The following is a 27,915-nucleotide window of genomic DNA, read 5'->3' as shown; positions in this document are numbered from 1 at the left end:
AGGGCATCCCTCCTAGACGAATCTTTATGACTTACTGGATGCAGGAAGAGACAGGGTCAGCTCACACTTTCTGAAACTACAATTTCTCCAATGTTTCCAACCCAAAATAGTATATCAATCTTGCATATACTTGGATGGCATGGCTTTCACTCCTTCACTATTTCCCTGCATCTTTCTACTAATTTCCATTCTACTTTCCAAAGTCACAATGATAATAACTTATTAGTGCCCTAATAGTCAACAGACTGATATGTATAAAGTTGTTCCATAGTCTTGTTATCTAAACAATTGTATTTTTCCTCTTTAAATTGCAAAAGTCATAAGTATTTTGTATATTTTCATTAATCAGGCATAAAGTAATAGCCATCATTAAGAAATTATGGACTACTACAATGAGATAAACAATGTTTGTGTCCTTCATGATTTTTTAAATTTATACCATTTATTTTTATTTTTATATTTTAAATTTTTTTAAACACAGACTTAGTGTTCTTCAGGCCCTTCCTGAAAGGTAAATGAAGAAGATACATTTACTTAGTTCTCTTTCTCTTTTCCAAAAATGAAGTCACATACTTAAAGAATTATAAATTATCTATGAATCATATGATAGCATGATTAGATAGCACCATAGAAAAGAATTATCAACTACACAAAATATGCATACTACCTGATTATTGACAGCAGAATCTAAAATACATTTTCTTTTGAAATTTTTAGAAAACATTCAGTTCAACACATTTGCGTCATGAATTGGATTTTAAAAGGGTAATTTATTCCCTAAAGCATCATATATACCTAAAGGAATCTTTCCATACTTTAAATAAATGACATCACAAAAGATTTGGAAGTGTTTGTTATGAGATAAAATCAGAAGGCTTTTTTTGCCTTTTTAGAATCCCCTACTGCTATCATGCAAAAGTTAGTCACATTGATACACATAGCCTTGTTATCAGCCCCACCTATGGAGAAGTCTGAGGTCCTGGAGAAGTGCTTCTGAGAGAACGGCTCCTCTTCCTATCACTCTGCATTGTCTGAGCAGTGTACTCAATGTTGAATTTAGTTGGATAAGAATCCTTCAGTATCATTAGAAAGTCGTCTCATTCAGTATCTGGGTTCTCATTATGGCACATCAATCAGAATATGTATAGAAAAATGTAAGACACAAGAAAAAGCAAATGTCCCTTGCCTGTGTAGAAATGTTCACGTGTTCCAAATTCCAAAAATATTTGAGTGAAATAAGCCTTCTTCTCTATCTTCTTTCTTCTTGTCACAGTATCACGCTTATCTCCCTAGTACCAATAGCTCTCCTTATTTTAAACTTAGGCTTTCTCCCATTTCCATATTATACAAATGCCTGCATTACAAGGTGTCTATAACAATATTAATATCCATTATATATTTGTAAATATTAAGTACAATATATTTAGTTTTGTCTAATCACCCAAATTCACATATTTGCTATAGAAATTTTAGTGAAGATACTTTAGAAATGATGGCCTTTATTGTAGATTTCCTCTCTGAAGAAACAATCCCAATTCCCTGATGTGGTCATTAATTCCAATCCAGAATTTAAATCCAACGGTTTTAAAGCAAGGCTTTGTTCTCTCTTCATTTATCTGTGCATCTCTGTGGTTGCGGCAGAAGCTTGCAAAAGTTTTTGACCTTCATAATTCACAAGACAACTGGTTATTTTAATACCCACATTTTAATGGCAAAATATAACTTTTATCTGTGCCTGAAACTAATTTGGAGACTAGTTTCTACAAATTTAACATCTAAGATCTGTTACTTTAATTTTTAGTCAACATAACTTTAAATGTTTTTAAAGTATATAGTGAATCAAAAGTTAGGAAAAGAAATAAGTTGGTAGATATTTTTTTAAAAGCTATTCCGTTAGGCTAAAATGAGATACGCCTTACTAAAATTTTCATGAAAATACTTGATTGCATATACTCTGTTGTAGGAGGAAGGATTTCAAGCTTTTGCCTGAAACATTATCATAATGTCTGAACGCATTTGTCAGTAAAGGTTTTCCCTATTTTTTTAACCACTCATTTTGTGTTTAACAACCCTCACTCTCAGGAAACTAATTTAAATCCACTTAGCTTCTTTCATGAAGGGCAAGCCAAGTTCCTCTTGATTTATCTTCACCAGAATTATTTATTAGGTTATACTTAGTCTTCTCACCTAAGAAAATAGAAAATTATTCTGAGGCAAACTGACTGAATGCACTTCTAATGCAAAATGGCCTCATTCTTTTCTTATTTTTGAGTTACACAGGTTAGTACATAAGAAGCAGGGCAACTCGGCCGGGCGCGGTGGCTCACTCCTGTAATCCCAGCACTTTGGGAGGCCGAGGAGGGCAGATCACGAGGTCAGGAGATCGAGACCATCCTGGCTAACACGATGAAACTCCATCTCTACTAAAAATACAAAAAATTAGCCGGGCGTGGTGGTGGGCGCCTGTAGTCCCAGCTACTCGGGAGGCTGAGCCAGGAGAATGGTGTGAACCCGGGAGGCGGAGCTTGCCATGAGCCGAAATCGCGCCACTGCACTCCAGCCTGGGCGACAGAGCCAGACTCCGTCCCCACCCCACCCCCCAAAAAAGTGGGGCAACTCTATGGTAAGATTCTCTCTCTCTCTCTCTTTTTTTTTTTTCCTTTTTAAAACTATGCCAAGTTTCATGAAAAGGGTAAGCTGTCAGGGATTTCTGTCTCTTTTGTTCACTGTCATAATCATAAGGCTTAGAACAATGCTATTAGTTGTTTCATTATTACTTTTTGAATAAATGTATGAACCAAAGCAGATCTTTCTCTCCTAAGTGTAGATTTCAAAGCTGGAAATTAAGGTCAGATGCTACTAGGTTATATCATAAACAAGAAAATAATACAGATTCTCTAGTTTTTACTGTTTCATTGTAGTTCTCCAACTAACAAAATTTTAGGTAATAACCCAAATAAAGCTAAATGTGAGTATTTATAATATGGTTTGATCTGAAAGTGATAGATGATAGATAGATAGGTAGGTAGATAGACAGATAGATAGATAGATAGATAGATAGATAGATAGATAGATATACAGATAGCTTCCAGGTTCACACACCAAGTTTGATCAGGTTGGGGAGGATAAAGGGACCTTTGTGAATGTTTAAACACAAAACCAACTTTGAGTAACATGAGCTCCCCACACTCAATTGATAATGAGATACCCCTATGGGGCTTGTTTGAAGTGTATTCCCAGGCTCCTTCACAAAGAGTCTCTTTCACTACCTGAAGGGATCCCAAGAACCTGTATTTTATAACATAGAGTGGCAACTTGAAAACTAAGAACAATGTATGAGTAAAGCACAAAAAGAAAAAATAACTAGATAAGCTCTGATAAATATAGCATACGATGGCAGAGTAGAGAAATGACTGTCATTTTAAAAATAAAATATTTTTTATAAAAGAACTTTTATTCCTTACTTTTACCAGAAGTTAAGAATCTTAGCATATTGTAATGACAGCTTCTAAAAGTGTGCAATTTATGATTATAAAATTCTGTCCAGGGGAGGATATTGCCCAGGAAAAGGTGACCTTTTCTTTGGAAATTGAATGAACACCTAGTGTCTGATAGACTATTTCAGAGATATGACTAATATATGTAATTAAAGTGTTACTCTGCAGGTGGAGGGAGAGGAAACCTACAACTTTGAAATGAAGTCTTACCAATTTCAGGACCTCACAGTTTTAAACTCCAATAGGGAAAATCAAATTTTGCAGATGACGTTTGAAGAAAGATTATTAGAGACAACACAGTCTCGAGGCCCCTGTGTGTGGCTTCCTCCTTCGTGGCACCTGTTAGGCCTGCTCCTTTGTGTCAGGGGCCAGAACTTGGTCTCTGCCTCCCAGTTCCCTGCACCACTGTGCTCGGCTCACCTTCAACTCGCCCTCTGTGCTAAGGGGACACTGCCCTTGGCAGAGAGATGGAGCACCCCTCAAGTGTTCCCCTTCCCTCAAGGATCGGTCTTGTACTGCCTTTGTCTGATACCTAAAAATAGGCGCCCAGTTTTATAGATATTTATGGTAGGAGGACTATGTGTATATTATCTCAATTGCTGGAAGTAGAGGTCCACCAGGCTTGTGTTACCCACCTCAAATAATTTGAGGGATAGTTAGAATATAAATTTTAAAACAACAAAATGAGAGAATATAGATAAAAGAGATAATCCACCCCCATTACTGGTTAAGTAACTCAAAAATCACACAATACTCCATTAGTGGTCATTAGAGTAATCATCTTCTTAATCTTCTTTGAAGATTTTCTAGTGTGTACATAATCAGCATCCAATTTAATTTCCTTGGACAGTTTCTTGACAGTACTGGCCTCATTATCCTGTGTTCAGTTCGTGTGTACTATATGTGTGTGAAGTTGGAGCAAATGCCTTTTATATTTCTTCTGATGGCAATAATCTTGTGAAATATTTTCATACCCAACTTAAATAAAATATAACAATGTATTTTAAAGTACCTCCAGAAAAAATATCATGCATTCCAGTACCAAACATATAATTTCTGAATTATTGTACCACCAATTTCTATAATCAGACGTATACAATTTGGAAAGATTACCAAACTGTAAACATTCTTCTAAACATTCCTGCTCTGAATAAAATAGTAAAAAAAAAAATGATGATAATGATGAAATAATTACTAAGATTTGTACCCATGATAGCCCTTTTAGAATGCCCACAGATTTCAATTTTAGGATCCTAATACAGCATGCAACTGTTACCCAAAGGCACTTTCCTGTGATATGATAATCAACCTGGATGATTTGGCATAGTCTGTGATTCAAAGATGTTTCAAATTGACCTCCTTTGCTATATATAACTACTTTTAAATTTTGGATCAAATGGTGACAGTTACAGAAGATGAAAAATTTTATTTAACTTTTGAGTTCACAGTGGAGTTAAGCAGAAACCAATGCCTGTGATATTGGTGACAGGCATTACTATTGTCACTGGTCACTGCTCTGTCGGGTGCTCACCATATCCAGTTCTCTTTCCCTTCCTGGAGGCCAGGAGAATAACATTTCCTAGTCCTCTCATACTTATGTGGGCAAATCATAGTTCTATCCAATGATCGATTAAAAATATTAAGTTATGTATGTCTCTTCTGACTTGCAGCACTAAGGAGCAGGTGCATAATTTTGTGTACTCTCTGCTTCCCTGCTGTGGTTGTCATGGAAGAATCTTCATAGTGGGGTGAGATACACCAATGTCTAAAAATCCTGAAAGCTAACCCACTGGATTGATTTAGAGTCACCCAGAAACCCAGAGCAGATTATATGTGTGTGAGAAATAAATATTTGCTGTGTTTAGCCACCAAGATTTTGGCATGCTTGTACCAAAGTATAACCAACTTTATCTTGACTGATAAAAATATTGGTAGCAAGAGCTGGGTCTGGCTCTGACAAGTATCTCAAATGTGTAAGTCAACGGCTTAGTAGTCAGAAGGCAAGATACTATGTTGTGCAGTGGCAAACATGTAGCAAAACTGAGATAATTTTAGAGGCAAATTAGGTAGCTAATTAAAGTGTCACTCTAGGAAAGAAGGTTGGAAAATAAAATTGTAATAGTGTATATTAAATGCTTTTGACTACATATGACAGAAAAATTACAAGAAAGAAAGAAGCTCAGAAAGAAATAATCAATTTGTAAGCAGTAATATAGAAGAAGAGATTTTGGAAATTTGGATTATTGAAGAGTCGAAAGCCCATTGCTTCTTTATCCCAAATAATAGAAAATAAAACTGAGAAAAAATATTGAGCTTGAAAATCTCAGATTCTAAAAGTCTATAGCAATGCTACACAATTAAATTCTAAATTTACACTAAATTTCTTAACTGTTTGCTTTCTAAATTTATACTGAATTTCTAGTTTGTTTTTTCACGAAAATATTTTTTGCCTACTTACAGCTGAAGCTATTTACTTCATAGCAACAACATTTTTTTTTCTGTAGGATTTCTAATACTCATCAATTTTCTTCCATATTGGCTGTACTGTTTAAAAGGATATGATTGAATATCCATAGCTTTCTGGCAAAGAAGGAACAGTTTTAATTTTTTTTTTTTTTTTTTTTTTTTTTTGCTATGTAAGGCTTTCTAACTTTTGAAAACCATAAACCTTACAATATTTTTGGGCTCTCAGGCACATAATAATATCAACTAGCTATTGTATTCTCTTGGTCTAGATGATGTGCCTTCACATTCATTCATTCATTCATTGAACTACAATAAGCCAGGCACTATTCAAGGTGGTGGAGATACAGCAGTGGGTAAAAAGGTACTCTGAACTCATGGAGCTTACATACTAGTGGAGAGAGGCAAAAAAATGAACAAATAAGTGTTGAATAGTTAGCATTTTAGATTATGATGAGGATTAAGGAGAACAACAAAGCTGAAAAAACAGGAAAATGAAGAGATGGAGGATAGAGTTAATATGAATATATAGATCAGGGAAGGCCATTCTAATAAAAATGATATTTGAAGAGAAAACTCAATTAAGGGAGAGAAAGAGCCATACAATTCTCTTGGGAAAAAATAATGTAGGCTGAGGAAATGTCTAAGGGCCTGAGCCAGCAGTGTCAGTCTGGGTAGCCTTAGGGCAGACAGAGTGGGAGACTCATGGGTGTATGTTGCTAGTAACCAGATCACTGGGGCTGTGTAATGCTTTGGATTTTACTCCAAGAGGGATGATGTTTCAGTTGGAATTAGATTTTTCTCCATATGATGCAAATCTAAATATCTGTGGCTCAAACAATCCAAAGTTCAATTTTCGCTCGCCTAAAAATGTGGAGGTACACAATCCAAGGCAAGAATTTGAGCTCTGATCTGCAAAGTTTTCTGGGAGGTGAGCTCCTTCTAGTTCACGGCTCCAGCATCCCTCAGGCTCTAAGCAGCAGAATGGAAGAAGGAAGATGTTTTTAATACAGATTATATAGCAAACCACATTTTCTGCCTGTAAAACTAGAAGGTGTTGGTAGAACTCACCTTATTTCAATTTCTAATGTTTTTGCCCACAGTTATCAGAGTCTTGAATTTACCTGCAGTTTATTCTTAGCATAGGCATTTTTTTATATGGATGGATTAGGTTGATGGAGATTCCAGAGATAAGTATTGGTTGCCTCTTTGACCTCATCTGCTGTCTGAATCCAGATTGAAGGAAATGCTGGCTTTTTTGGGGAAAACTCCATTTTGCATTGAATTCTAACAATTCTCTTGGGAATTCTGCGGTTTAGGGTACTGAACTGGAGCATTGAAAAGCATAGACACATTTTCTAATTAGCAAGAGATTAGGGAAAATATAAATGTTAAATCAAATTGAGAAATATCTTCTATTGTTAAATAACAGAGTGGCTCTTTTGTTAGAAAAACACACATGAATCCTTATCCACAGACCCTCACAAACACACACATAAAGGCATCCTCTCATTTCCTGTGAAAAATTTAGTGACAATATTATAATTTACAAAGGAATGACTGACTGACAAACTTCATCATTTCAGAGGTTATCTGAATACTTAAGATAGTATATATTAGTATCCAGAAATATATTTTTAATTAGAGAAATATATAAAATATTAAAATATATGTCACCCATTCATAAATATGCGCTTATATATAAAATATATCTGATTATATAGAAAATATATAATATATTTCATATATATCCAGATTGGTGATAAATATATGTATAGAAACAGATATAGATCTACACACTAGGAAGTTCTCAGGTTTCCATTGCTCATTCCAGATGGCTGCCTGTGACAGCTTATCCAGAAATTGAGTATGTGCCCAGGTTTGGCATCCTTTTGAAAACAGCAGCCTTCCTCAGCCTTGAAGTCACCCTATATTGCATGGCTCAGTAAAATTTAAGTGTCATCCCTGTAGGGTAAGAATGTACTAGCATGTAAAGTATTTTAAACCATTAATAAAGGACCTTAAGGATCTCTCAAAGAAAAAAAAAAATCCTACTACAAGTTAGCCTCGGGGAGAGGATAATATTGAAGTTATGACTTCCACGCTGGGTGTGGTTGCTCATGCCTGTAATCCCAGCACTTTGGGAGGCTGAGGTGTGAGGATTGCTTGAGGCCAGGAGCAACATAGACCAGCCTGAGCAACATACCAAGACCCTGTCTTACAAAATAAAATTTAAAACTAGCCAAATATGGTGGTGCAACCTGTATTCCTAGATACTCGGGAGGCTGACATGGGAGGATTGCTTGAGCCCAGGAGTTCAAGGCCACAGTGTGCTGTGATTGTGGCACTGCACTCCAGCCTGACTGGCAGAGTGAGACCCTATCTCTAAAAAAATAAAAATAAGATTATGACTTCCTACCTATTGTTAAGCCTCACAGTGGATCAAGATTCTTCTGTGCAAAGAGCAAACTAAGGGCATAGGATCTACTAAATTCTAAATTGTATGGAATGACTCAAAGGTGTAGCTCTCCCATTGATTCCAGATCAACTCAAGACACCTCTTCAAGTTGAGAATGAGAGGCAGGGTTGCGAGAGACAATGAAGCAATGAAATACGGCAAATCCAAGAACCAAAGACCTTTGGGTGTGGTTAATAACGAATAGAACTGACTAGAATCAAATAGACCAAAAGTCTACTAGGTTTCAAAAGGAGTTGCACTGCTAAGCACTGCTGGTTGGGTCCATTGGGAGACAGACTCTGAAAGAGGGATTAGTGGGCAGGGGTTTTCAAGGGAGTGCTCTGGGAACACACCTGTGGAAGGGAAGGGAAGGAAGCAGAACTCAGCAGAAAAGAAGTTGGGCTCTGATGCAGCCTCAGTGGAGGCGTCAGCCAGGCATGAGTAGCTGGGTGATACATCATGGTTTTCACCAACTGGAGCAAAGGACAGGGACTATACACTCTTGTGATGGGCAGTTATGGATGTGGGCTTCCCAGAAAGGGCATAACATTGGGTAAAACAGCTCTCTTCAAGTCAGACCATTCTGAAGAGCTTGCTGGTGGAGAACTCTCTGTTAGCAACACTCCAGGATGCTGGGAAAATAAGTCCTTTACTTCTACATGATGTCTGAGCAGTGCTTCCCAGGGTCCACTACACCAAGAAACCACAAGTCTGGACTGTAAGAACATGTAGCTAATTGAGCTTGTCTCCTAACTGACTATGGGCAGAAAGGGAGTTGAAAAGCTGCTTGGCTACTCACAGTAACAAAGACATTGAATTAACCTAAGTGCCCATCAGTGGTTGATTAGGTAAAGAAAATGTGGTACATACACACCATGGAATACTACACAGCCAAAAAAAAGAATGAAATAATGTCCTTTGCAGCAACATGGATACAGTTCAAGGTCATTATTCTAAGTGAATTAACACAGGAACAGAAAACCAATACCACATGTCCTCACTTATAAGTGGGAGCTCATTAGGTACTCATGAACATAAAGATGGGAAAAAATAGACACTGGGGACCAGTAGAGGTGGGGAGAGAGAAAGGGAGACATGGGCTGAAAAACTACCTATTGGATAGCATGCTTAGTACCTGGGTGGCAGGATTATCCATACCTCAAACCTCAGCATATACCCATGTAACAAACCTGTGCATGTACCCTCTGAATCCAAAATAAAAGGTGGAAAAAAAGAAAATCAATAAAATATATCATCACAATCAAAGAAAAAACTACAAATAATCAATATGCTTAGGTAAATATGCACAATTGTATTAAGTAGAGAAAAGCAAATTGAAAATAAAAATATGTCTCAATCATAAAATTGACAAAAATTAACTGATAGTTTTCTCTGTAATTAAGGATGTGGGTAGATACAAACTTCATGTGCTAATGGTGGAAATATAAATTGGTGAATCCTTTTTGAAACATAATTTTAAATTTTTTCAAAATATTAAATATTCATACTAGTTATTTCAATATTATATTTTTAGGAATCAATTATTAAAGAAGAGAAAGCCTAGTTAATGCACCAAAAAGTTAAATATGCAGGTATGTCCAGTTCAGCATCGATGACAATAACAAATAAATGAAACCAACATGAAGGAAGCCTAGAAACAAATGGTGCTAAAGCAATTGGACATCACAGGACAAAAAAAAAAAGAACTTTAACCTAAGTTTTACATTTTACACAAAATTTAACTCAAAATGGGCCACCGACTTACCTGCAAAACGTAAAACTATGTGACTTTAGAAAAAATAGTAGAAGAAAAGCTTCGAGATCAAGGTCTGGGAAAGGGTTCTTATACTTAACACCAAAAGCATGATCCATTAAAAAAAAAAGATAAACTGGACTTTATTAAAGTTAAAAACTTGATTTCTGAAATATCTTTGAAGATGATGAAAACACAAGTTACAGAGAGAAAATATTTGCAAATACATATCCAACAAAGGAACCAGCATGTAGAATAATAATTTTTAAAAATTCCTGAATTTCAGCAGGAAAAATCAAACAATCCAAATATAAAATAGACAAAAAACCTGAAAAGATAATTCACCAAAAAAGATACACAGGTGTCATATAGGCACATGTGTTCATCATCATCAGCCATTAGGGAAATGTAAATTAATACCCCAATGATACATAACTACATATCTATCAGGATGGTAAAATAAAAAATCATGACAACACCAAACGCTGGTGAGAATGTACAAAACTGGATCTTTCATACTTTTCTGGTGGATAGTAAATGGTATAAATGTAAAATGGCTATAGCCACTCTGGAAAACCGTTTGGCAGCTTCTTATAGTGAAACATTCAGCAGCATACAACCCAGCAATTGCATCCTTAAGCATCATCCCAGAGAAATGAAATTTCTGGTCACACAAAAACCTGTAGATGCATGTTTATATGGTTTTATTTATACTGGCCAAAAACTGCAAACAACCAGATGTGCTTCAATGGGTGAAAGGCGAAACAAACTGCAGTGCATTCATAGAATGCATACAACTCTGTAACAAAAAACAAGTGATTGATACTTGCAACAACTTGGATTAATCTCCAAGGAATCATGTTGAATGAAAAAGACCAATCCCAGCAAGTTACATTCTGTATGATTTCATTATATCATGGTTTTGAAATGATAAAATTATAGAAATGGAGAACAGATTAGTGGTTTCCAGAAGTTAAGGAGGCAGTTTGGGCAGGAGAAAAGTAGGGGCGAGTGACTACAAAAGAGAGCACAAAGGAGCCTTGTGATGATGGAAATGTTCATATCTTGGCCATATCTATGTCCATATTGTTCTACAGTTTTGCAGGCAACTTCAAATCGGGGGAAATCTCATAGCATGTAGAATTTATCTGCATTACTTCTTAATCTCATAGCATGTAGAATTTATCTGCAAACAGCATGTGATTTGACAATTATATCAATATTAAAAATGTGATTTCAAAAATGACATTAAAAACAAAAATGTAATGGAAAGAATACACAATTGGGGTTCAGATAAATATGATTCAAATGCCAGTTCCATCTGCTTTTTTATGCAATAAATGGTAATTTAGAAAATTTTGGTGGATGATGGGGAGAGTTGGCATTTTATTTAATGTCTTACGAAAAGAATACGTTAAACACATGGTGAGCATTATTATTGTTACTGTGATTATTAAAAAGCAACATTTTTACAAAGCTTCATGGTTCCCAAGGAAAGCATATGTCCAATGTCCACGTCAGAGTTAACCAAAAAGGATAATGGAGAAGGAGCATTTCAGAGAACAGAGCCTAACCCAGAGAGGACAATGGTCTTCAGAGAGCCTCCTAAGGGCAGAGTCAGGACCTCATTAGCAGAGGGTATAACCCAGCACAATGTCTTCACAGGGAAATGTTAGTTTTGCAAGAACCAGTTCTGGACCTTTATTTTCCATTTTTTTTCCTGAATGTTTATTGTATCTATCCTATTCTTCTTCAACTGTTGTATACTTGTTGTGTGTTAGGGGAGGGGGCTGAGAACTTCTTTTTAAATCATAAGTGTCCAGCCCAAGACAGTCATGTATAGACTGAATGTAGAGACTCCTACACAACTTCTAGCAATCCCAGACTCTGAGTTTAATGCTGTGCAACCACGGAACTTTGTGTTGTCCCTCTGGGGGACAAAGTGGGTGTGTGCTGCATAGGAAAAGAAGAACAAACGAAATATTTAGTGTTCAGAATGGCAAACTGAGGTAGACATGACTAATGCTCGCCTAAACTGGGCTGGTGAGCAGAATCAGTTAGTCACCTGGAAGACTACATTTTCTAGTCTCCTTGCAGTTAGGTGGGACCCTGTGACCAGTTCTGGCCAGTGAGCCATACTGAAAGATTTGTGGCAGAAACACCCAATTTTCTGTACTCTCTCCTCTACTGCTGTGGAGGGCCGTGGAGGGTGGTTTGTGTTGATGTACAAAAGTCACAAGATTGAAGGAACCTGGACCACTGAGTCATTACATGAGGGATGGTGGCTTCAGAGGGTATCCTAGGCCAAATGGATTTTGGATGAGTAATAAATAAAGCTTAGATAAGCCATGGAGATTTGGAGATCATTTGTCACCACAGCACAATATAGCCTTTTGTTATGGTGTAGATATGGTTTGTCCCTGCCAAAACTCAGGTTGAAATTTGATCCCCAATGTGGCAATGTTGGGAGGTGGGGCCTAGTAGGAGGTGTTTGGCTCATGGATGGGGATCACTGATGAACAGATTAATGCCCTTCCTTGGGGGTGAGTAACTGCTTCATTTCTGGGAAATGAATGTATTAGGCCCCTTGAGAATGGGTTGTTAAGAAGAGTCTGGCTTCCTCGGTTTCTCTACCTTGCTTTCTCTCTCACCATGTGATCTCTTTGCACATGTCCACCCCCCTGCCTCTTTCTGCCATGGGCGGAAGCAGCATGAGGCCCTCACCAGACGCAGCTGCCCAATCTTGGTCTTTCCAGACACCAAAATTGTGAGCCATATAAGCTTCTTTTTATAAATCACAAAGCTTCAGGTATTCTGTTATAGTAACACAAAATAGACTAAGATGCCTATCTATCCTTATCAATTTAGTTATATTTTAAGTCTATATAAAATATTTAAATTTATTATAGATGTGTGAGCTATCTAATGGTCTATACATCATTAACATGCTCTGAAAGCTACTAGGTAGAGTAACTCTAGAGAAATAAGAAATGAAATGTTGCATACTTATGTAAGTTATAATTACCAAGCCAAAACAGATAAAATATCTGGGCAGCAAAAGGACTTTAAGGTGTTCTTATCTGTTCCTATTTAGTTATTCATTCAGAAACCTGTGTCATTGAATAGAAGAATTTATTTCGGCTAATGTTCAGTTTAAAAATCTGAAAATATTTTATTTCCTACTTTCAAGAAATATTCTATGTAGACTATCAAATATTCAAGTACAGATAGAAGGAGATAGATCTGGACAAAGAAAGTGTGAATATTCAACATGGTCTGTTTATATTTCCATAAGTTACAATTCATTATTCATAGTTTTATAATTAGCCAAATTAAATTTGAGAACAAGTGTAGAAAATCTTCTTTTAAGCTTTACTGGAGATACCAATGGTTACCTGCTCTCTGGCAGTTAAGAACCTAGTAGGTTCTTAACTAACTCTGATAAGTACCCTAATACAGCTACCAACAATAGAAGACAGAGAATAAATAGATTTGTTTCTATTGGGGAGATCTAGAATTTCTTGGAGAATCCAGAATTCAGCTTGATTCTTGAGAGGCAGAACCTCAGAAAAACAACAAGCATTTCTGAGACCAACTTAAACAAACATTTTTTGAAGCAGAAAAGTATGGACACCTCAGTGAACTTAGTGTATATTTTGGGAAAGATGCTATTTTGGGCATGTTTTCATGGGTAGAGATTCACAATAATAATTTTTAAAGTTTACTTTGTATATTGAGGTCAAGATATAAGGGGAATAAACAGATAAAAGTCTTCAGGAGCTCAATTCTACAAAGAAATGGAGCTCAGAACAGAAGTTAACTTTACAAGAAAGTACTTAGAATCTATCCACATAATGATGGTGTTAAAGTTATGGGCCTTAATGAGAATCACAAATGTAAATGACAAAGACTAAATCAGTGTGTAACTCCCATGTTTGGGGCAAGAAAGGCAAAAAAACACAGAGAAGAAAAAATGGAGTCAGAAAGCAGATGAGTGATGATGATGAAGAGAAGGAAGTGGAGTGCAAGGGCTTCACCTGAGGCATTGGTGACAAAGCCCACCCTCCCCACTGTTAGACAATGCCCATGTGGCACCACCTGAATACCCTCCTGGTCCCTGTCCATCTCAATGGGTAGCCCAAAGGATTTACATTGTTACCGTCCTTTTGTTCATAATCAAAGTCAAGGAACCTGGCAACAAACCACAGGTCATTCAGTGATGTAAAGATCGGATGAGTAAAAGTGGAACAAGATGTTGAACAGCCCTTTTGCTGAACTAGGACCCACATATGGAAACAAGGAGGTACTATGGCCTCACATTGTAAACTGGAAAACAGTCAGACATTGTGGCCAGATCCCCTCTCCAGGATGCACTGTAAGATCTGCCTTCCCATAACTGTCCCCGCACCACAGCACCCCCAGTCCCAGGGTGGACTGTCAACACACTATCTTTGGACTGGTGGTGAGGAGAGAGGGTGCTTCGGGAGGACTCCAAGAGAATTGCGTGTACAGTGTAGAGGCACTCATTAGAATAGAATACTCTTCTCTTCTCCCCTGGTTTAAACTGGACGACTGGAGGAAAACCGCAGGGGTCGCCAGAAGGCAGCTACAGCCCCACCTCCTGGATGGCGAAGACTTCCAGGAGATGCTGTGGAAAATAACCCGGCTGGAGCTACTCACAGCCGCCCCCGAGTGGCTGCTAAGCTGGAACTCAGAACCAAGCTTTGGATGTAGAGAAGCAGGGAGTTGAAGGAGGCAGAGAAGGTAGATCCAGATCACAGGAATGTGCAAGCGGAGGCCCCTGCCGCATCTTGGAAGAACTCACAAATACCATCCACAACAAAGCCAGCGTTTGGCCTCCTGCCACAGGAAAGAATCCTTGGCCAGTGGGTTTCTCAGAAAAGGATGGACAGCCACTGGAAACGGGCCTCAGCCACAACAGTTAAAGAGGAGCCACTCACCCCTTTCCTCCTGCTTTTTTTCTGCCTCAACACATCTGGTAGGGACCCTGAGAAAAGGGAGGGGCTGTTTCCTCCCCAAATCCGCCTTAGCCCCTCAGAGCACGCAGCCTGTTGTGCATGCCTGTGCCCTGGGTCGCACCAACACACTCCCTTCCTTCAGAACGCCGTGGGCATCCAGCTTCTGGGAGGACTTCCTAGAGGCCGCAGTCCCAGAGGCATGTTTCTCTGCCGTCCTGCCCCTCTCACTCCATCACAGCCCATCCCTGACTGCCCTGTAAGGGCTGATTTACCAGTCTGGGTGGCTTTTCCTCTGCTACCAGTAATGACACTAATGATTGGTAGTAGTTATTGGGCTTTACGTGTATTACCTTATTTAATCTTCAACCAAGCCTTATTTACTTATTTTTATTTAATTTTTTTTTTTTTTTTCTGAGACAGAGTCTCGCTCTCTTGCCCAGGCTGGAGTGCAATGGCATGATCTCGGCTCACTGCAACCTCCTCTTCCCAGGTTCAAGTGATTCTTCCACCTCAACCTCCCGAGAAGCTGGGATTATAGGCACCTGCCTTCATGCCTAGCTAAATTTTTTTGTACTTTTGTAGAGATGGGGTTTCACCATGTTGGTCAGGCTGGTCTCCGACTCCTGACCTCTGGTGATCCGCCTGTCTCAGCCTCCCAAAGTGTTGGGATTACAGGTGTAAGCCACCGTGCCTGGCCTCAACCAAGCTTTGTGAAGTAGATGCTATTATTAGCAACTCCATTTTACAGATAGGAAACTTGGGCACTTGATGTGCCCAAGGTCACAAGGCTGGTAAGCGCCGGAACTGCAGTTCAGAAACAGGCAGCATCCTCCAGGTGCTGCACTTTTGACCACCAAATAAATAAATAAATGAGGAAACAAGTAAATAATTTGGAACTGGAAAGGAAAGACCCAGGGGTCTATAGTAATATAGTAATACGTCCCTTCTTATCCTTTTTTTTTTTTTTTTTTTTTGAGACGGAGTCTCGCTCTGTAGTCCAGGCTGGAGTGCAGTGGCACGATCTCGGCTCACTGCAACCTCCACCTCCCGGGTTCAAGCGATTCTCCTACCTCAGCCTCCCGAGTAGCTGGGAGTAGAGGCGCGTGCCACCACCTTCGGCTAATTTTTTTTGTATTTTTAATAGAGACGGGGTTTCACTGTGTTAGCCAGGATGGTCTTGATCTCCTGACCTCGTGATCTGCCCACATCGGCCTCCCACAGTGCTGGGATTACAAGCGTGAGCCACCATGTCCTGCCCCTTATCCTTTCTTGAGTCGGCCTGGACTGAGTCCAGGAAATAGGCGGAATCCGGGTAGGAGCGGCTTTCTGCAAAACTACGGCACCAGGAGGTGGGAGGCAATGACCTCTTCATTAAGTGTCTCAGTCCCGGAAAGCCAGGCTTTCCTTTCTCTCTCCAAGACGGAAGGAGAGGAACTACTAAGGTTAGATTTGACCCATTGGAGGCAAAAGTATTAAATCAAGTTCACAGACTCAAAGACCTCCAGTGCTGCAGAAGAAAATACATTCTTCCAGTGAGCCCCGCCCCTGCCCGCTGACCCTGGGCCGAAGTGGTGGCTAGGCTCACTCAGTCCTTAGCCTCTCTTCTATCCTCAGCTAGGCCTAGAGCCAGCAGCGCATGCACCACACACCTCTTTTGCCAGCTGTCTTCCTGTTGGTACTGTCAACCCAGCACTGGGCTGGGGAGGCAGCAGCTTTGGGCAGTGATGCCACAGCCACAGGAGCCAGCAGGGCACAGAGCGCCGAGCTCAGGCCCAGCGGAGCTGTCCTGGGCGCTGGGCTACACCGTCTTCCTGCTGGACCACCGCATCTTCCCACTGGGAAACCCCATCTTCTCGCTGGGCCACACCATCTTCTCACTGGGCCACTCCATCTTCCGGCTGGGCCACTCCATCTTCCCGCTGGGTCACTCCGTCTTCCTGCTGGGCAACCCGTTCTTCCCGCTGGGCAACTCCATCTTCCCGCTGGGCAACTCCAACTTCCTGCTGGGTCATACCATCTTCCCGCTGAGCCATGTTCCCACTGGGCCACTCCATCTTCCCGCTGGGTCATACCATCTTCCCGCTGAGCCATGTTCCCACTGGGCCACTCCATCTTCCCGCTGGGCAGCTTCATCTTCCCACTGGGCAACTCCATCTTCCCACTGGGCAACTTCATCTTCCCGCTGGGTCACTCCATCTTCCCGCTGGGCAACTCCATCTTCCCATTAGGTCCTCAAGCCCCTCAGCGTGGTGACCCTGGAGTTTCTCAACTTTGAGTGACCTTACCATCCTGCTTTGCTCCTCCACCATCTTTCCAACAGGCTTTTAACTCATTCTCTGTGTTGAATTGCCTCTGCTTGAAGTACTTTTCCAATCAGAATGTTTTTTTCTCCTGATGAAAACATCCTTTCTACAATACCCACCACGAGTTGTCAACTACCCTCTGGCCACTTCCTATGAGAAAGAGCTCGTTACTTCCTTGTTGGTCATTTCAACTTTGGAAATGTCTGACTTTCATAAATTTTTATTATATTGAACTAAAATTCTTCTCTTTAATTGCTTTGTCAACATTTTGCAGTTGTAGTAGCAAATGCCATAAATACTTAAATACTTAAAAAGTGCTCATCCCCACCTCATGAGTCATTGCCTTTCTAGACCAAACTTCCTAATTCCTTAAACTAATAAAACATAGGCTTTACCTCTTTTACCATCTAGATATTCCTTTGTCTACACCTCTCCTAAGTGTGGTGACCAGAGGTAAACATGTTTACCAGATGTGTTCTGACTGTTCTAGGACAGAACAAGGCTGTCATTTTTCTGTAAAGAATAGGATTTCTTGCCTAGGTGGTTAAAAGAATTATTTTCAGGGGAGACCCATATCCTAACTTAGCCATTTGAAAATAGTTCAGCTTTCATACATCAAAAAAAATCCCGAAATCTCCCCAAGGTCTGCTATAAGTCTAGAAAATATTTCTGCTTTTGCACATCATCTTAGTTTGCTAGGGGTGCCAAAACAAAGTACCACAGACTAAGGGGCTTAAAGAACAGAAATTTAATTTATTTTCTCACAATTCTGGAGGCTGGAAGTCCAAGATCAAGGTGCTGGCAGAGTTGTTTCTTCTGAGGCCTCTATCCTTGGCTTGCAGATGGCCGCCTTCTCCCTGTGTGTTCACATGGTCTTCCTGCTGTGTGTCCTAATCTCCTCTTCCAACAAGGACACCAGTCATATTGGATTGGAGCCCACCCATATGAGCTCATCTAGCCTTAATGACCTCTTGAAAGACAGTCACATTCTGAGATACTGGGCTTAGGACTTCAACATAGGAATTTGGGGGGTGGGGGAAGGACATAGTTTATCACATAACATACATCAAACAAAGCATCCAGAAAGTTCTCCAAATGTCATTGTGATTAGTCTAGAAAATAGGGTGTGGGGGAGGAGGGAAGAAAATCATATATTCAAATATGAGTTATACAGGGAAAAGATAAAAAAATCAGATTATATTTCTATGCTTTTCTTTCATCATCTCTCAGCAACCTTGACAAGCACCTGGCAGGCAACCCATTCTGCCAGGGATTCAACAGCAGGGCTCCAGCTTGGGGAGCAGGGGAGGAAGAGGACATTCTGGTTACAATTGTGTAATTTTTCTTTCCAACTCTTTGGCTAAAGCCAAGCAGATCATTTGAAGCTCAGAGTATTTTGTCATGTGCTGGTATGGGCCCACAACATCACATAATGACACCACAAATTGGGACTAACTTTGAAGGGATGCGTTACTCTGCCTTTAATGTTACTTGTAGCAGAGACTTGTGGTTATCAAGAGAGAAAGGTACATGAGGAATTGACAAATTGAACTGCAAAATAATTTAATGAATCACTACCTCTTTCCTGTAATTTGACTTTTATGATCTATCATCTACTTTTTGATATTGAAAACAGCTACTTTCTCCTTGCATTCAGTCCCTGCTTAATCAAATTCTTCAGCCAAGGTAGAAAGAAAAGCCACATGGTTGTGAGAGAAGTTGCTAAAAGTAGAAGCAGTGTAATTAACGGTCAGACTTGAGAGCTGGTCCCAGAGGTGACTTCATTAGACATGACCTTGGGTAAGTCACTCAACATTTCTAAGCCTCAGTTTCCACGTCTTTAAAATGGGCATAGTAAGAGTGCCAACCTCATTTGAGAGCTGTGCACATTAAATGAGGTAGTTGAACGTTCTAGTGAAGTCACTTGCTGGTACACAAAGACGGGGCACAAGCTAACATTATTGTTGATTTTTTTCTACAAAGATGGTTATGCATGAATCATTCAGACACTCACACACATGATTAAGTGAATAGTATGAAAAGAAGATACAATATTGGAGCTTGTTTATTTATTCATTCATTCAGCAACCACTTCCAATGCCTGTAGGAGCTCAAATCTTGCAACTGAGGAGCTGGAAAAAGCTTCTCCAAGCTATTGATTAAACAGAGCCTCAAAGGACAAGGACCCTTAAAGTAGGGGAAGAAGGCATTACTTTCATAGAGAGCAAAATGCATCATGGCAAGAGAATACATGAATGTGCAGGGAATTGGAAGGAATTTTGTGTGACTAGAGAGTAGTAATATCAATGGGAAAGAGGCAAGAGATGGGGTTAAGTAGAGGAAGGCCAGAAGATGAGGGACCTTCATGCAATGTTGTGGGTTTTTGATTGTATCCATTAGCCAGGGAGGGGTCATTAGGTCAAAGCAAGGCATTTATAGTTTTTAGGCATGTGTTTTAGAATGAGTTTCAGGGATCATATTGAGAATAAAATCCATTGGGGAAAAATAGCGAATTCAGAGGATAAAAGATTCAGTTTTTAGTGTTGTTCTACACAAAATCCAGTTGTGTGAACTTGATCAAGTTTTTTCTTTCCCCATGAAGTTCAAGGAGAATACTAGACAATTTACAAAATGGCATCAGGCATTAATGTCTTTATTGTTGCAAAACATAAAATTGTATTTTTTAACAGCGAATTGTTATTTCAACTAACACTTTCTTGGTCATTCTCTGTTCTGTTTTGTTCTGTTTTTTATTAATTTTTAAAATGTTGAAAAGAAATAAAATTATTTGAGAAAGGACTAATTCGTTTTTTCGCAGTCTTGCTCTGTTGCCCAGGCTGGAGTGCAGTGGTGCGATCTTGGCTCACTACAACCTCCACCTCCCAGGTTTAAGCAATTCTCCTACCTCAGCCTCCAGAGTAGCAGGGATTATAGGCACTTGTCACCACGTCCAGCTAATTTTTGCATTTTCAGTAGAGATGGGGTTTTGCCATGTTAGTCAGGTTGGTCTTGGACTCCTGGCCTCAAGTGATCCGCCCGCCTGGGCCTCCCAAAGTGCTGAGATTACAGGTGTGAGCCACCACAGCTGGCCTGAGAGGGCTAATTTTAATGATGAAACTTCTGTGCATATAAAAATTTTTCTTTTTTTTTTGAGATGGAGTCTTGCTCTGTTGCCCAGGCTGGAGTACAGTGGCGCAATCTTGGCTCACTGCAAGCTCTGCCTCCCCGGTTCATGCCATTCTCTTGCCTCAGCCTCCCGACTAGCTGGGACTACAGGCGCCCACCACCACACCCCGCTAATTTTTTTGTATTTTTAGTAGAGACAAGGTTTCACCATGTTAGCCAGGATGGTCTCAATCTCCTGACTTTGTGGTCCACCCACCTCAGCATCCCAAAGTGCTGGGATTACAGGCATGAGCCACCACGCCCGGCCAAATATTTTAAAAATATTTTGCTCCCATGTGCTTTATCAAAAAGTGGTACAAGTAATTCAAACCACATTAGCAAAATTGCATAAAATTCTAATGACCTCATTGGTAAAAATGTACTTTATTTTATAAATGCTAAAATAGCAGTTTAGTATTTACTGTATGACTTTTTGAAATGATCAATGATGTATGTATTTCTGTGTATTCAATTATGATCAAATAGTTGTAGGTGGGTAAGTGGTTTCATATTTTTAAATTCTCCTTTTGCAAGGAGGCAGGTGAAGTTTTCTTAATTTTAAAAGTTATTAGTAAAATTCATATGATATGAAATATATTTAAAGTATTGTTTTACATTGTGATCAATTTTATGCTACGAAAGGTTATTGAGACCACAGTACTTAATAGTCTTTAGATCACTTGGTCTGTGAGTTTGCCTTTTCTGTAATTGCTGGCATTTCTCTGAAGGTTACAAAGGAAAAAAAGGTTCTTAAAAATAAAGTTAATGAGTCCATCTTCCGGGCCTCCAAAGGGGAAATGAGATTCTTCATCAGTTTAACGACAACATATCTGCTCTGCACAAAGACGGTAAAAGGTAACGTGCTCTCTTCATCAGATTTTGACTGGTTATCTATAGACCTTCTGAATAGCTTTCAAGCAATCAAGAGAGTATATCAAGCAGAATTTTCATTTCTAATCCATTAAGTGACTACATTTAAGTATGTATCTTCACATTTACTTTAAGGGTGTTAACTAGAATATCTTGTCATTAATTTGTTCAAAACCTGCTTTATGTGCTTATTTTTAATAGCCATATTTTGGCCGTAGCATCCCTAGAACTTAGTAGTGTCAAGAGCCACATTGATGAAAAAAGGTAAAGGAAAACTGGGCTCCTCCTTGATAATTTAATTCAAGTCAGCAAACATTCATTTATTGAGCATTCACTGTATTCTAGCCGCTGATCTAGATAGGTCTCTTTCTCCAACTATCCTGTTTTAATGGCCCGCTTCTCACTATTTACACTTACTCTGAGCACTGTCACTAACCATGATAACAGGAGGACCAGAAGGAGAGAAGGGAGAGAAATCAGGGAAAAAATATTGAAAGAAATTGTCTTTGTCCATTTTGTGCTGCTACCTACTACCTGAAACTGGTTATAAAGAACAGAAATGTATTTCTCACAGCTCTGGAGCCTGGGAAATCCAAGAGCAAGCCATCAGTATTTGGTTGGTGAGGGCCTTCTTGCTGCATCCTCATATGGCAGAGGGAGGAAGGACAAGCTCGAGCCAAAAGGCCCTTTTATAAGGACCTCAATCCCATTAATTTGAGATGATTCTTCCAGGTCTATTCAACTCTGAAAGGGCCCACCTCTTAATATTATCACATTGGCAATACTTGAATTTTAAGGGAACACATTCAAATAATAGCAGAAATAATGACTGAAAACTTTCCAAATTAGTTGAAAAATGCTAACCTGTATACTCAAGAATCTCAATGAACTTACAGTAGGATAAATGAAAAGGGATCTAGACCAAACACATCATATTAAAACTTGAAAGCAAATAGTAAAATTGTTGAAAGCAAAAGAAAAAAAGATAAAGAAAGACATTTTTAGGGCAACAATAGAAAAAAGTGACCTTCACACACAAATGAACTCCAGTAAGATTATTGGCTGAGGTCTTACAAAAAACAAGGAGGCCAGAAAGTAGTAGTATGACATGTTCAACATGCAGAAAGAAAAAATATCAAAAAGAATCTTTATATCCAGCAAAACTAAGCTTCAAAATGAGGGTAAAATAAAGACATTCCCAGATTTTTAAAAACTAAGTGAATGTATTGCTAGGAGAACTATCTTACAATAAATACTAAATAAAGTTATTCAAGCTGGACTCAAGTGACCACAGACAGTAATTCAAATTGATACACACACAAAACAAAGAGCAATAGTAAAGATAATGATGTAATTACATAAAACAATATAAACACTTGTATGGAAAAAACTCAAATTGTTTTTGCTCTGCTCTCACACTACAACATTCAACACAGAGGACTTCTGTGACCAAATGTGTGGGGTTTCTCCCAACACGCTAAGCAAGTAATCATTCTGGCACCAGACACCAGCTACTTGTTCACCAATTCAAGTTTAACACTATCTACCTGGATATTAATAGCATCAGATCCCACAGGTTGAAGGCTCAGTCACACAAAACTGCTCCGCTTCAGCTGCAAGTCTAAACCTCTGAGATTTCTGACTGATCAGCTTCATGACCTCCTCTTTGGGTTTAATTAATTTGCTAGAGTGGCTCACAGAACTCAGGGAAACACATTTACTGGTTTGTTATAAAGGATATTATAAAGTATATGGATGAAGAGATGCATAGGATTAGGAATGGGGGGAGGGGTGTGCAGCTTTCATGCCCTAATTTGGTGTGCCACCTCCAGGAACCTCCATGTGTTCAACTATCTGGAAACTTTTTGAACCCTGTTTTGGGGGTTTTTATGGGGGCTTCAATACATAGACATGATTGATTAAATCATTGGCCATCGGTGATCAGATTAACCTTCTATTCTCCTCAGAAGTTGTGGAGTAGGGCTGAAAGTCCCAACCCTCCAATCCTGCCTTGGTCTCTCTGGTGGCCAGCCCTGATCCTGAAGGGATCCTGAAGGGATCCTGAAGGGGCTGCCAGGTATCAGTCAATCATTAGCATACAAAAAGCATTTCTTTGGACATTCGAAGGATTTTAGGAGCTGCATGCCAGGAAACAGGGATGAAGACCAAATATATATATTTCACAATATTCCAACACTTCTTTATTCTCTTAACTGATTTTCAAAATCAATTATATAAACAATACTTACATAATTGTACTGTTGGGCATACAACATATAGCAATGTAATTTAGAATAACAGGAAAAAAAAAGTGAGTGTAAGCAAAACTGTGTCAGGATAACAGATAAACTAAAAGGATTATTCACCATGAACAAATGGGATTTATCCCAAGAATGCAAAGTTAGTATAACATTTAAAAACCCATTAATGTAATACACCATATTAATAGAACAAAGAGCAAAAAGCACATGATTATCTCAACAGATTAAAAAACAGCATTTGGCAAAATCCAATACCATTTCATGATAGAAATATTCAACAAACTATCAACAACATGAAACTTTCTCAACCTAGTAAAGTCCATCCACCATGCAGTTCACAAACATCATACTTAGTGGCAAAAGACTGAACGATTTCTTTCTAAGATAAGGAACAAGATAAGGATGTCCACCATTGCCACATCAACTCAACATTGTACTTAAGATTTTAGCCTTGGCAATTAGGCAAAAAAGAAAGAAAGAAAAATAAATAAAAGGTATCAGATTATAAAGGAAATGGTAAAACTATCTATTTGCAGATGACAAAATCTTGTATATAGAAAATCCTAAGGAATATACTTAAATAAACTAGTTTAGCAAGATTTCGGATACAAAATTAATATACAAAAATCAACTGCATTTCTATGCATTGTCAATAAACTATTCAAAAAGTTGAGAAAACAACTTGAGTTATATCAAACAAAAAGAATAAAATACCTAGATAAATTTAACAGAGTATGTGTAAAATTTGTATTCCGAAAACTACAAAATGTTATTGAAAGAAAAATTTTTTAAACGACCTAAATAAATGAAAAGATATCCTATGTTCATGAGTTGAAAGACTTAAAATTATTAAGATGGCAATACTTTCTGATTTGATTTACAGATTCAGTGCAAGCCATATAAAAATTCTAGTTGGCTTCTTTGCAGGAATTGATCAGCATATTTTAACTTACAAGGAAATTCAAGAGACTGCAAGTTGACACACAGAAAAAGCTGGAAACAGAACAATGTAGTTAGAAGAGTCAGATTTTAAACTTAAGCCAGATTTTAAAACTTACTATAAACCTACAGTAATCAAGACAGTGTGATATTGGTATAGGAATAAAGATACAGAGGAATGAAATTGAGAGTCCAGAAATAAATTGTTACATTCAATTAACTTTCCACAAGGATGCCAAGATATTTCAGTGGAAAAAGAATATGAAACTGGTCCTTCAAACTTTATAAAGTTAATCAGGGAAGAAGGGAGGGGGAGAAACAAAACTAAACCAAGTTCGCAGCACATTCAGCCTTAATCATTAGGTCAGTGATATGATTTGGCTCTGTGTCCCCATCCAAATCTCATGTTAATTGTAATCCTCGGTGTTAGGGGAGGGACCTAGTGGGAGGTTATTGGATCATGGGGGCGGATTTTCCCCATGCTGGTCTCATGACAGTGAGTGAGTTCTCACAAGATTGGTTGTTTAAAAGTGTGTAGCACTTCCCCTTCGCTTGTGTTCTCTCTCTCTGTCTCTCCTCTCTCTCTCTCTCACTCCTGCTCCACCATGGTAAGACATGCTTGCTTCCCCTTCACCTTCTGCCTGATTGTAAGTTTCCTGAGGTTTGCCAGCCATGCTTCCTTTATAGCCTGCAGAATCACGAGTCAATTAAACCTCTTTTCTTCATAAATTACCCAGTCTCAGTTATTTATAACAGTGTGAAAACAGACAAATACAGAAAATTGGTACCAGAAGTGGGTTATTGCTATAAAGATACCCGAAAATGTGGAAGCAACTTTGGAACTGGGTAACAGGCAGAGGTTGGAATATTTTGGAGGGCTCAGAAGACAGGAAGATGAGGAAAAGTTTGGAACTTCTGAGAGTCTTGTTGAATGGCTTTGACCAAAATGCTCATAGTAATATGGACAATGAAGTCCAGGCTGAGGTGATCTCAGATGGAGATGAGGAACTTAATGAAAACTGAAGCAAAGGTCACTCTTGCTCTATTTTAGCAAAGAGTCTACTGACATTGCGCCCCTGCTCTAAGGATCTGTGGAACTTTGAACTTGAGAGAGAGATGGTTTAGGGTATCTGGTGGAAGAAACTTCTAAGCAGCAAAGCATTCAAGATGTGGCCTGACTGCTTTTAAAAACTGATGCTCATTTGCATAAACAAAAAAACCTTATATTTAAAAGGGAAACTGAGTGTAAAAGTTTGGAAAATTTGCAGCCTGACCATGCGGTAGAAAAGAAAAAGAAAAACCCATTTTCTGGGGAGAAATTCAAGAAAGCTGCAGAAAAATGCATAAATAAAGAGGAGCCAAATGTTAATAGCCAAGGCAATGGAGAAAATGCCTCCAGTGCATTTTCTGTGGCAGCCCCTCTGATCACTGGCCTGGAAGCCTAGCAGGGAAAAATGGTTTCATGGGCCAGCCCCAGGACCCTGCTGCTCTGTGCAGCCTCAGGACATGGCACCCTGCATCCTGGTCACTCCAGCTCTAGCTGTGGCTAAAAGGGGCCAAGGTACAGCTCAGGCCATTGTTTCAAAGAGTGCAAGCCCCAAGACTTGATGGCTTCCATGTGATATTAGGGCTACTGGTGTGCAGAAGGCAAGAGTTGAAAACTGGGAGCCTCTGCCTAGATTTCAGAGAATGTATGGAACCACTTGGATATCCACTCCGAAGTCTGCAGCAGGGGTGGAGTCATAGCTTGCACTGTGCACCTGGACAAGCTACAGGCACTCAATACCAGCCTGTGAAAACAACTGGGGGTGATGTACCCTGCAGAACCACAGGGTCAGAGCTTCCCAAGGCCTTCGGAGCCCATCCCTTGCATCAGTGTGGCCTGTGTGTGAGAAATAGTTTCAAAGGAGATTATTTTGGAGCTTTAACATTTAATGAGTGCCCTGCTGGGTTTTGGACTTGCATGGGGCCTGTTGCGCCCTTGTTTTGGCCAATTTTTCCCTTTTGGAATCGGAACATCTGGACTTGGACTTTGGAGTTAATGCTAGAATGAGTAAGACTTTGGGGGACTGTTGGGAAGGCATGATTGGTTTTGAAATGTGAGAAGGACATGAGATTTGAGAGAGGCCAGAGGCAGAATGATATAGTTTGCCTCTGTGTCACCATTCAAATCTCATGTTGAATTGTAATCCCCAGTGTTAGGGAAGGGACCTGCAGGGAGGTGATCAGGTCATTGGGGTGGATTTCCCCCTTGCTATTCTCATGACAGTGAGTGAGTTCTCATGAGATCTGGTTGTTTGAAAGTGGGTAGCACTTCCCCCTTCTTTCTCTCTCTCCCCTTGTCTCTCTCCTGCTCTGCCATGATCAGACATGCTTGCATCCCCTTTGCCTTCCACCATGATTATAAGTTTCCTGAAGCCTCCTAGCCATGCTTCCTGTACAGCCTACAGAACTGTGAGTTGGCCAGGTGTTGTGGCTCACACCTGTAATCCCATACTTTAGGAGGCTGAGGCAGGCGGATCACCTGAGGTCAGGAGCTCAAGACCAGCCTGGCCAACATGGTGAAACCCTGTCTCTACTAAAAACACAAAAATTAGCCAGGCATTGTGGTGGGTGCCTATAATCCTAGCTACTCAGGAGGCTGAGACAGGAGAATCACTTGGACCTCCGAGGCAGAGGTTGCAGTGAGCCAAGATCGCACCACTGCACTCTAGCCTGGGCAATAGAGTGAGACTCAGTACCCCTGCCCAGAAAAAGAACTATGAGTCAATTAAACCTCTTTTCTTCATAAATTACCCAGTCACAGGTAGTTCTTTATAGCAGTGTGAGAATGAGCTAATACTGTTAGCTTGCTCTCTGACGCCTTCCTCATAGTTGTTTGGTGACTATTGTCCTTGAATCACACAGACCTTGTCACAAGATTATAGTTCCCCTTAACTGCTCTATAGGTAACAACTTGAACATTATGAAATGTTAAGTTTTCCCTTTGAGATGTTCCTTCAGGTGCTGTGTAACAATGCACCTACCGATTCAGATGGTCAAAAGGACCCCAATGATGCCAGCTGGTCCAAAGGACCCCACAAGGAGTTGACTCACCAAAGAATGCAGTTTCCACATCGTTATTATCTCATCCCCCTTTCCCCAACCAATTGACAACTTCAATTCTCCAACCCTCACTCTCCATGGTCCCCTTAAAAATCCGAGCCCAGGCTGGGCACGGTGGCACA

At 39.5% G+C, this 27,915-nt stretch overlaps 1 protein-coding gene across 1 annotated transcript; it reads right to left on the bottom strand.

The window, feature by feature from the left end:
- Positions 1 to 473: 473 nt before the first annotated feature.
- On the bottom strand, positions 474 to 17,360 carry LOC134810742 (uncharacterized). Its single transcript, XM_063816784.1, has 3 exons — positions 16,800 to 17,360; positions 6,825 to 6,932; positions 474 to 2,187 (listed from the first exon to the last, which is right to left on the bottom strand). The coding sequence occupies exons 1-3, from the start codon at positions 17,323 to 17,325 to the stop codon at positions 2,102 to 2,104; spliced, it is 720 nt and encodes a 239-aa protein (XP_063672854.1). The 5' UTR covers positions 17,326 to 17,360; the 3' UTR covers positions 474 to 2,101.
- Between the last annotated feature and the right edge of the window lie 10,555 nt (positions 17,361 to 27,915).

Source organism: Pan troglodytes, chromosome 7, assembly GCF_028858775.2.
Source record: "Pan troglodytes isolate AG18354 chromosome 7, NHGRI_mPanTro3-v2.0_pri, whole genome shotgun sequence".
In the NCBI taxonomy this organism is placed as follows: domain Eukaryota; kingdom Metazoa; phylum Chordata; class Mammalia; order Primates; family Hominidae; genus Pan; species Pan troglodytes.
This window is presented reverse-complemented; position numbering and strand designations above follow the sequence as displayed.